Genomic DNA, 11,073 nt, shown 5'->3' with positions numbered 1-11,073 from the left:
GCCACAAACCCGCTACCACATGCGAGATGCATTCGATCAGAGAAGGGTTCAAAGTTACGTGCCGAAATACATCCTACTCTAAAAAGCTCTAATAATCAGTGTTTTGCTCTGTTAAAAACGAACCAGTCACCCACTGTGGTCTGGATTCCGAGCCAACATGAACGGGGTTGCTCGGTGGGATGGTTAGACTGCATCCTAACAATGGATCACCACCAGCCTCTGGCACTATATATATGTGCTTAAGCGGGTATTGATGCAAGCTAGGGGAATTTCCCATGCACGCCGCTCTCACGCCGAGTCGAGCGACTCGCTCGTACCTGGTTTCCCCATGCCTGGCATTTGGGGTATTTACCATCCACCATCCGTAATCCGTTACCCCCATTGCCGTTTCGGTTGTTTATCCATATTCTGGGTCCGAGCCAGTGGTAGTTTGTGGTACACCATGCCAAGAACCCCCCCGTAAGCGTCGGTCCAAGTGGAGGGAGGGAGAGGGACCGACGAAAGAGGAGGCAGGGCCTCAGAAGAAAGAACGAGAGAGAGGGAGAGAGGACCTGCATCCAAGGATGAGATACGACCCGCCCGTGTTCAATCCTTCCGTCAGGCCCTCGTTTTAGGCAGACCCAGCAGCGGCTGAGTTGGCAATGCATTGGACATTTCTTGGGGCTATTACATGTGTGTATAGCAGCGGGGTGGCTCACGTCTTGGTACGCCGCCCATCTTCTCGCTTATATACTTACCACTGTCTCCCCGCCGTCTGCCACACTTGTTCTGCAAACCTCACGTGTGCACCTGCTATCTGGAAGATCAACGCATTCACTTCAAGGTTCGTCTAGTCTCGAAGTGTTTAAGCTGCATATTCTAGTGTGTATTGATGACAGCCTCCACGACTGTCTGGGTGTGACCCTGAACCCTATCTTAGACACCTCAAAATAGTGTGCCTTCTCAGCCGGAGTGGGGGTTTAGCAGCAGCAGCAGCAGCAGCACTGCAAACATTCATCCAGTCATTTACTCATATATTGTCAACTTCTCGGGCCACTGCCGTCTTGTCACCCTTCGTCGAAGCTCTTCTGGATGATTCATGATACAGTGCCTTCATTAGAGTTGGTGTGCGAGTTGTTCTTATCAAACCTCCCAGCTCCTTGAGATCCATCTATCGGGTCTTCCCTTCTACGATCCCTAGCAACTATTCACACTTATACGCCAACTCACGCGACAACAAGAACAAGAACAACAACAACATCCTTACCCACACGAGCAAGGATAAACCCAACAACAACAACAAGAACCAAACAATATGGCAGAGGTTCAATACGCCCCGGGTCGCATGGACCGACTGAGTATCGATGACTTCGAAACAGCTTCGATCCGTTCGGCTGCCCCGTCTTACCGTTAGTTGCCCCTTCTCCCTTCTCCGTATACTTGCCAGGCACACACCGCAAGTAATGCGCATGTGACTTGCTAACGCCCTTCTCCCACCGCTAGTCTCCGACGCCCCGTCATACTCGACCCTCCCGCCCGCCGAGAGTGTCCCCGCCTATACGCCCAACACGGCCCCTCCGTACACGCCCACACCCTCGGCGGCCTCCTCCTGCAACGACCGGGGCCGCGGCCGCGACAACAACAGCACGACGCCGCGGACGATCGGCCTGCCGCGCGTGCCGTCCCCCTTCCGCCGGGGCCAGGACCCGACCCTGAGCCAGTACCTGCGCATCGGTACCAACCCGTGGAGCAGCCTGCACAGCAACCCCACGGCGCGGCACTACCAGGCCGTGGCGAACCGGCGCGTCGCGTCGACCGCCACTTCTTCTTCTTCTTCCAACAACAACAATAATAGTAGTAGTAGTAGCAACGCCGAGGCAGTCCGCTCCGTTCGGGACAACATGACCCGCATGAACGAGGAGGAGGACCAGCGCGCGGCGGCGCGGCTCCGGCCCCTCGAGGACCCGCATCTCGTGGGCGAGGAGGCTGCGGCGCGGGCGCGCAGGGCCCGGCTGGCGCGCGAGAACGGCGACGAGATCCTGATTCGTGAGGATAGGCGGTGGGACTGGTTCCTGGTAAATTTCAATTTTACTTCCACTTACTTTTTTTTCCCATACTCTTACACCATTCGGTGGTCTGGGTGCGGGTTTCTCCCTCTTTCGTTCTCTTAGTGTATTGCTAGGGGTGTGAAACGCCCGTTCCCGTTTTGAAAAGGGGGCAGGCGAGAGAGAGAGCAACTACCACCATCGGAAAATTTACTGACTCGTGTCCCCCGTCTTAGCCAGCCTTTCCGATATGGAACAGCGGTCTCAGGGCCAGAAAGACTTCGAGAGCCGTCAGCGCAGGAGGGCGACAGGCGGTCGAAGATTCGGTCGCTTCTAATGGTCGGAGCCAGGCGGCCTCGAGAGACCGAATCCAACAATAATTTCGTGGCCACTGCCTGAGTAGCCCGCCAGCCTGCTTGCCTACCTCTTACTTCCCGGAGAAGTAAGTAGTAGGTAGGTTTTTCCACGTTTTCGAGCATTTTGATTTGTCTGTTTTGGGGGTCAACTGTCCATTTCCCCTCGCGCGGAATGGGAAGACTCACAGCAAGAAACACGGCATTGCATGTGAGCATCTGTCATTCGTATCACGGCGTTATGGGGTCAGGCATGGAACGGGTGTTTATAGACTGGAAGCATTTGGCACCCATCTGAGTTGGACCTTCCCTCCTTTTTTATTGGGATTATCATGATGGAACGATTTATGGACTGGACGATGAAGCACAATGTCGTTACAGCATTTGGCTTTAGTTAAATATGGTCGAGACATAGGCAGTGGCTATATAGTCGAATACTCATTCATGGAACAAACTTCGCTGTCGTTTCCCCGAGACCTATGCTGGCTGATGAAAGAAAATTAACGGAAACGGACTTCCAGGCATGATACGTTTGCATCCTCATCGCGAGCAGTGCGCCGTATTTCTGATTTACCAGACGTCATGGTACATATTCATCAATACACAACACTACCAGCTGTACCATCGTAGGGACCATTGTTTCTGCAGCAAACTCAGATCCAGATTGGGCTTGTTCTAAAGGTAAGTTACATTCCACTAAGGCAAGGAAAGCCCATCAACTCATACTCGGGCACGTCTCGACTGCTTGCCTACAACCCATCAAAGGCTCTCTTTCTCCTGGCACTTCGCATCTCTACAACCATAACGCCGTCAAATATGCTGCTATTAACACAATTTTTGCCCGTACAATGGCAGGCTATAAGTTCGTGGCAATCCTTCGTACCGCGTGTAAGTGGTTGGTCTCGTTGTCTCGCTGTTTCGGCGCCGACTTTAGCCCTTGGACTTGGTGTTTAGGATCAGGGCGACGATGAGACTGAAGGCCAGCGTTAGTGGGATTATGCACTGCGCGAAAGGGAAAGAAATGTTCCTTACCCGTAGAGACCCAAGACTTCTCCGAAAATGAGAATCAGCACCATGCCGACGAACACCCTCGATTGCTCCATGTACGCGCGCACGCCCTTGTCACCAACCACACCGATGCAGTAACCAGCTGCAAGACCAGTCATGCCAACAGAAATACCGCATGCCAAGTGCATGAAACCGTTGAACAAACTGTAACGGGTCGGTCCAGGCGGGTTCATATCTTCGGCGATGAGAACGGAGATGACGAGCGAATAGACGGCGATGATACCGGACATGACAACGGGGATCAAGCACTATGCGTAGAGAAGATGGCGGTGATTAGTTTCGATCTGGTGGTATCCGAAAATGCTGCGTCCAGAGAGCGCCATTTGCTTACCTTCATGATCAGGTCGGGTCTGAATGTTCCGACACCTGCAATTCCTATTCCCGATTTCGCTGTTCCGTACGCCGCGCCGATGCCTATTAAGATGTCTTAGCGATCCAAATCGATGACTCCAGGTCCAGGTGGAAGAAGGGGGTCCATACTGCCAAAGATCATGGCAGCGGCGATGCCAGCCTGCATTGAGCGTTATTATTAGATTCCGTATCATTCGCGTTTCTCTAATGGGAGCAAAGGATCACATACCATGCCGAAGAACGGCGCAAAGTTGGGAGCAGTCGGATGGTCATCCATCTTGTTGATTGCTTAATGGATTCAATGGTGATGTTCGGATTGAAGCTGATGGAAGCTTAGCCGTTGTCGTCGTCACAACAGGCAAATCAGACCTGGCTAGATCGAAACATCAGTAGCAGTAGCAGCAGCTCCCTCGCGCCTGGCCTGCCTGGCCAAAGCTTCCTCTGCTTGGAAATGACCGGCTTAGCTGATAAGCGAGTCACGTGAAGGCTTTATCCGTAGTAGTGCAGTAAAAGTACCTGAAACTTGAATGGAATCCAGACCCAATGATTACTTCGGAGCTTCGGAGCTTGCGATGCGGTCTTGGTACGGCGACGTATGACGACTGTTGCAATTCCCGCTATCTCCATATGTAGTCGGGTCCTATTACAATGTCCCCTGAATACATATTAATAACGGTGTGTGTGTGAATGGCCTGATGAACTGCTTTCTCAAAACAGCACTTTGCGATTTCTGCCAGTACGTGGTCCAATACCGCGTCTGTTTGACAGCGTAAAATATAGCCCCTATAACTACCAACCTACCTTTGTAGCTGTTCCTTCTCCTTATATCCCTGATGTCCCTGGCTTCCAGCGCCCAGAGTAGATTTCTAGAAGTCCAATCTGGTCCAAATGCTGCGATGAGCAAAAATAGGACTTAGGGACTAAAGCCGGGAAGAGGTTTAGAGACTCGGGATTGGCCAGGAATATCGCGGCTTGCATACTAACTCTGAGATCCAAACGGCGAACCTTTGTATGTACCTGACGGTTGCAGCTACAGAGCCCTTCTTTCGGAGTTCTTCTGTAGCTATTTTGGGTCAAGTTTATACAGACACCTCCAGTTAAAGAGATCTCTCGTCAGCTACGTTGTTCGCAGAGTCGCTCTCTACGTAAGCTGTCAGGTACTGTACGCACGCCCATTCTGAATCTGGATCATTAGCTGAGGAATTGGGGAAGACATTGGCCAACCTGCCATCTGACTTACGGAAGGTTTCTTTTCTCGTTTCATCCGCAAAACCTAGATGGTTTCCAGGGCAGAAGAAACGGGCAGGGCGAATACTTCTAGAACCCGAAATCTCCATAATGCATCACAAGCATACATCAACAATCGCTTGATTCGAGTAGGCACACGGGACATTGATTTCTCGCAGTTCCCAACAGCCATGTTGGACGTGCTAATGATTGTAGACTGCAGAAAAGGGATTCACCCTCCCCCCTCCTCTCAGTCAGTCTAGCTAGGCTAGCTTAGGTGTTAAAGTGGGTGGTGGGATTAATTGGAGGCCAATCCAATCCCGTTCGGGGCCGTCCATGCACGCACGCATCTGGGCCGACCATGATTGTCCGTGTGTGGTCAAGAGACAGAGCCTGAGAGGGAGAGGGATAGGGAGGAGTAGAAGTAATCTGCCCCCTCCAGCTAGAGCTACACAAAACCCATCAAATGTGTACCGCTGACTCCCAACCCAACCCTTTTCACTTATCGCATGCGTCCTGCAATGGTAACAGTATGAGAAACTAAAAAAAGGGACGAAATGAAGTGCGTTTTCTCACCGCTACCCGCAGGCAACCTCTCATCCCCTTGATTCTTGACTCGGCCCAAGGACTTCAAACTTGAAGACAACAGGCAGGTATCCGTACGGGCTGCAGACTGGCTGGGGCATTCAGGTTCAAGTTCCATGATTAGGCGGTGCTGCTAGGCGATAGTAGGCAGGGTAGGTACATGCCTGGGTACAGTACTTTCTGTACTTAACCTCCATTAGCAAAAAGCTGGGGGGTAAAATCGCCCAGTCCTAGTTCAGTTCGGTTTCGAGAGACTGACTGAGAACTTCCAGAGATCCATATCGCTTTCCAACAACATAACCTCCCTACGACTTCGCTTTCGCGCACATCACAACCCGACGCAACAAGGACGCCCACAACCACCACCACGCACCCCCACGAAACAGGTTGTCGCGTCGGACCTGGCCCACGACATACTCTAATTCCTGAACGTCGTCAACCGTTGGATTTCATCAACCTTCTCTCCCTCTCAGCATCCCACTTTTCTGTCCCGATAGCTTCCTTCTCAACTGGAAAGTCTAAACTGTGAGAGATCCTGGCTCTGTCCTAGGCTCAGGCAGCCGCCTGGGCTTCTCAGCGAGTGAGTGCACTCTCATACCCATCGCAATCACCAACCCCCAAACGCAGCATCATCCGACCTAGAATGCATCTGCCGTGATGGCGATGGTGCAGCAGCACATCCATCTGGGCCCCGTCATGGTGGCCGTCGGATGATAGGATATGCGACAACAACTCGGAACCGTCCCCTCCCTCCTATCATTGAGCAGCCCAGGCTAACGTGAACTTCGTCTCTTAGGACGACGCAATGGCTGATTACCAGTACGACCAACGTCGCTATGGCCCTGGGGGTAATAATGGGCAGCGTGACGCTGCCTTCTCCAACATCTTTGGCGCCGCGCCTCCGCCTGGCCGTTCACAGACAATGACTTCGTCCTCGCCTGATGTACCTCAACCTCGCATGATGCCACAGGACGGACGGACGCATACTATGGGCTCGGGAATGCCGCCCCCTAATATGAACCAACGACAACCACCTCCTCGCCCGCAGCGGGGCTACTACGAAGACCCCGCGGCGTCTGGTCGGACTCGCACCATGGATACGAGCATGGCGAACGGCTATTATCAGAGCCAGAGAAATCCTTCAGGAGGATATCCCCGCCGCATCCGCAACAGCAACAGCAATACGGTAGGCCGATGCCGGCTCCAGATCGAAGACCATACCCTGGGCCCCCTCAACAGGGAGGGCAGCCACGGTTTGATCCACGGGCCCCTCCAGCACCGATGCCTGGATATCCCCCACGAGGGCCTCCGCAGAAGTACGGTCACGGTGCACCTCCGGGTTCGTCTCCTGCCACGCGGGATGATCCATATCGCTCTCAGTCATTGGCAAGTATGCCGCGGCATAACATGTATCAACCGCCCCCTGCTTCGTACAACCAACCACCAGCCAACAGCTTTAGAGGCTCCCCGGCCCCGGCACCAGCTTCACGAACTACAGCGCAGGGAAGAGTAGTGCCGGAGCGTCACGATGACCGGTCAATGTCTTTAACGGGGTACCACACACCAGAGAGAGACGCTCACCAGACTATGAGCGGCCGCATCATTCCCAATCGATCTCGGGCTCCTTCGAACGAGACACCCTCTATGAACGGTTACTCGAACTTCAACGGATATCCGCCTGCCCCAGGTGCAGCAACGCGGACTATGAGCATGGCATCCTCTTCCGCCCCGCCGGCGGATCACAACAGAACAATGTCGATGGCAAGCAGCATTGCTCCATCCATTGCTCCATCGGAAATGGGTAGCTCTAACCCTCGAAAGGATATTGTCCACCGACCTTCGATCTCCGGGAGGTCTATAGAGGGCGACAGGCCGCCAACTGCCAAGATCCGGTCACCTCTGGTCTACCTGCGCTCCTGTCCAAAGTTGGCGAGTGTTTCAGACAGAAGATAATCACTGGCGAGCGGACAAAGAACGGCCTTGCGTACAAGAATGCTTTCAGTGGATCCGAGGCTGTCGATGTGCTCTCCTACATTATTAGAACGACCGACAGGAATTTGGCCCTCCTGTTGGAACGAGCGCTCGACGCGCAGAAGTACTTCCACGATGTCACCTACGAGCACAGGTTGCGAGACTCGACCTCGGAGATGTACCAGTTCAGGGAAACTTTGATGGATGAGCCCGAGGAGAAGCCGCTGGTCAATGGGGTGTTCGTGCTGCTTTCGGAATGTTATTCGCCGACCTGTACGAGGGATCAACTATGTTACTCGATAGCCTGTCCCCGACGCTTGGAACAAGTATCGAGGCTCAACCTCAAGATCCAGCCAGGATTGAAGAAGGAGGACGACGCCATCAATGATAATGACGATGTCGATCAGACAGACGAGCAGAAGCTCTGGATCAACAGCGTGCCTAAGGAGATCGTTGAAAGTGTTGGCGATCGGGAACAGAAGCGACAAGAGGTTATTTCCGAGATATGCTACACCGAAAGGGACTTCGTTAAGGACTTAGAGAGTACCTGCGGGACTTCTGGATCTTGCCGCTGAGGTCGAAAGGCTCGCCCATCCCTGCTCAACGAAGAGACAAGGTCGTGCGCAACATATTTGGCAACATCATCGACCACCCTGCGATTCACACTGTCAGTTCGCGGTTTGCTAAGGCCTTGACTGAACGACAGCAGAAACACCCGGTGGTGAAGAATTTGGGGGACATTTTCCTCGAGTTTGTCCCGCAGTTCGAGCCTTTTATCTTATACGGTTCCAAGCAAATGGAAGGCAAATTCGAATTTGAGCAGGAAAAGTCAAACAACCCGTTCTTTGCGAAGTTTGTAGACGAGATTGAGCGGAGGAAGGAGTCAAGAAAACTGGAACTGAACGGATACCTAACGAAACCAACGACAAGATTGGCACGATATCCATTGTTGCTTGACAACGTGCTGAAGTATTCGGAGGAGGGTAGCTCTGACCGGGAAGATATCCCCAAGGTTCTCGTTACGATTCGAGACTTGCTTACCCGTGTCAACGCCGAATCTGGCAAGGCCGAGAACCGCTTCAACTTGCGCCGCCTCCACGACCAGCTGCGCTTCCGCCCAGCTGACCGCGTGGATCTAAGATTGACCGAGGATGGACGAGAATTGGTGTTTAAGACCCAGTTCAAGAAGTCCCCTAACGACCAGGCTGAAATCACGGCGTTCCTCTTCGACCATGCCGTGTTGCTGGTCAGAATCAAGCAGGCTGGGAAGGGTGAAGAAGTGAAGGCATACAGAAGGGTGAATATCATTCTGACTATATACTTGCGAAAATTTAGCCATGCTAACATAAATCCTTATAGCCCATCCCCTTGGAGTTGTTGTCGATTCGTGAGATGGACGAGGTTATTCCTCAGCAAGGGATGAAGCGTACTTCATCCAGTATTATACCACTTCGTGCAGGCAATACCGACAATAAGAAAGTCGAAGGCTGGCCGATTACCTTCCGGCATTTGGGCAAGAACTTCTACGAACAAGTGTTGTATGCATCGAATCAAGCAGCCAGGAAGAAGTGGCTCGAGTACATCGATAATGCACAGCAACGCCTCCGGGCCCGGGCCGACTTCTTCAATGTCGGCATTGTTTCTGCAGAATTCTTCAGCGCTGCAAACCATATTAATACCGCCACGCCCTTCGGTAAGTAGACATCTCGACTATAGAGCAAGACAGGAAGCTAACAGATTTCTCTTAGATGGTGGCCGTAAGTTGATCTACGGCACCGATAATGGCATTTACGTCTCAGATCGCAAGAACAAGGATGCGACGCCGAAACGTGTTATTGAGGCACAAAGTGTGACACAGATCGATGTTTTGGAAGAGTACAATCTGCTACTCGTCCTATCCAACAAGACCTTAGTGTCGTACTCCATGTCAGCCCTGGATCCTAACGAGCCTGCGCTTTCGAAACGACCTAAGAAGATCCAAAGCCATTGCACCTTCTTCAAGGCTGGCATCTGTCTTGGTAGACACCTTGTGTGCTGTGTGAAGTCTACTGCGCTTTCCACCACTATCAAGGTCTACGAACCAAATGATGCGATGAGCAAGGGCAAGAAGCAGAAGGGCTTTGGCAAGATGTTCAACGCTGGCCAAGACGAGCTGAAGGCGTTCAAGGAGTTCTACATCCCAACCGAATCCTCTTCCGTTCATTTCCTCAAGAGCAAACTCTGCGTTGCCTGCTCGCGAGGCTTTGAGGTCGTTTCGCTGGAGACGCTCGAGACTCAGAGTCTGCTTGACCAAGCTGACACTTCGCTCGACTTTGTTGCTCGGAAGGAAGGTGTTAAGCCTGTTCATATCGAACGTCTCAACGGCGAGTTCTTGCTGAACTACACTGACTTCTCCTTCTTCGTCAACCGCAATGGCTGGCGGGCTCGGCCAGAGTGGCGTATTGACTGGGAAGGCACTCCTCAGGCCTTCGCGCTCAGCTACCCCTGGATCTTGGCTTTCGAGCCTAACTTTATTGAGATCCGTAATATTGAAAGCGGTGCTGTGCACATCGTGCCGCATAAGAACATTAGGATGCTGCACAGCAGTACACACGAAGTAAGTAACCTCCGTGATACTGGGTGGCCTTTGATGGGATATTCACTAACTAACGTCAATAGATTCTCTTCGCATACGAAGATGAACAAGGCCACGACATTGTCGCGGCCTTAGACTTCTGGAAGAACAACCGGAAATCGGAGATGCCAATGCTGGAAAAGGGAGCCATCAACTAGTCAGGGGCGCTCCCTGATTCATTGGACGTGTTGACTCCGAGCTCTTCGTCTTCGTCGTTACGCCGCCCATGTTTGCGACTATCACCACCACCTTCCACGCCGGCTGAGCAGCAGCAGCCGGGGAAGAAGGTGTTACTAGACTAACTAACGTACTTTGCGCGCGAGAGAGACCCAGTAGGGGGTGGTAGGGGGTATATTATAACTTTTATGTAGGATCATTGTGTGGTGAATATCTGGGTAGTAAGCAGAGCAGAGAGAGGATATTCTCGTTTTTCTCATTCAATGGCGCCAAAGGACCCGTACCGGTATCCCCTTTTCCGTATTTTGAGCCCGCGACTGGATTAATACTACCACACATTCACCATAGTTGCCCCAAATGTCTCTTGTACTCACGTCGTGGTCAGAACCAACCTACCTGTATGTCCCTAGACAATCTGATGGGTAGGTGGCTTGATGCCCCGTTCTCTCGTCACGTCAGCCAGAGATGATTTTGTGGCTGTTGATCTGCTAGCTAGCTCGCTTGCTGGGATCTAATTGAAGTAGCAAGGGGAATTTGAATAGATGGGTTAAGAACAAGACATGTAGATATCTAATCGACAATTTGCAGAAAGTGGTGTGGCAAGAATAGTCCGTTAATGTGAGGCAGCAGGGAGACAGCCTGAGAACAAGTTTAATATTAGCACGAGAAGATTTGCCCGAGGAAACAACATACAAAGGAATGG

General features: G+C 52.2%; 3 protein-coding genes across 3 annotated transcripts; 2 read left to right on the top strand and 1 right to left on the bottom strand.

The window, feature by feature from the left end:
* Positions 1-1,294: 1,294 nt before the first annotated feature.
* PG994_004718 (uncharacterized protein) lies at positions 1,295-2,361 on the top strand (the record flags this gene model as incomplete). The annotated part of the gene is made up of 3 exons (XM_066856127.1): positions 1,295-1,388; positions 1,483-2,054; positions 2,284-2,361. 3 exons carry the CDS (start codon positions 1,295-1,297, stop codon positions 2,359-2,361), a joined length of 744 nt encoding a protein of 247 aa, XP_066718294.1.
* A 946-nt stretch (positions 2,362-3,307) lies between these two features.
* PG994_004717 (uncharacterized protein) lies at positions 3,308-4,073 on the bottom strand (the record flags this gene model as incomplete). The annotated part of the gene is made up of 5 exons (XM_066856126.1): positions 3,308-3,350; positions 3,410-3,693; positions 3,777-3,859; positions 3,926-3,956; positions 4,026-4,073. 5 exons carry the CDS (start codon positions 4,071-4,073, stop codon positions 3,308-3,310), a joined length of 489 nt encoding a protein of 162 aa, XP_066718293.1.
* Positions 4,074-6,413: 2,340 nt separating this feature from the next.
* On the top strand, positions 6,414-10,351 carry PG994_004716 (uncharacterized protein; the record flags this gene model as incomplete). The annotated part of the gene is made up of 8 exons (XM_066856125.1): positions 6,414-6,794; positions 6,848-7,500; positions 7,551-7,837; positions 7,883-8,122; positions 8,164-8,876; positions 8,939-9,272; positions 9,328-10,175; positions 10,238-10,351. 8 exons carry the CDS (start codon positions 6,414-6,416, stop codon positions 10,349-10,351), a joined length of 3,570 nt encoding a protein of 1,189 aa, XP_066718292.1.
* Positions 10,352-11,073: the final 722 nt, after the last annotated feature.

Source organism: Apiospora phragmitis, assembly GCF_038363925.1.
Source record: "Apiospora phragmitis strain CBS 135458 chromosome Unknown utg000005l:1.0-4161743.0:1.0-4166827.0, whole genome shotgun sequence".
Taxonomy (NCBI): domain Eukaryota; kingdom Fungi; phylum Ascomycota; class Sordariomycetes; order Amphisphaeriales; family Apiosporaceae; genus Apiospora; species Apiospora phragmitis.
This window is presented reverse-complemented; position numbering and strand designations above follow the sequence as displayed.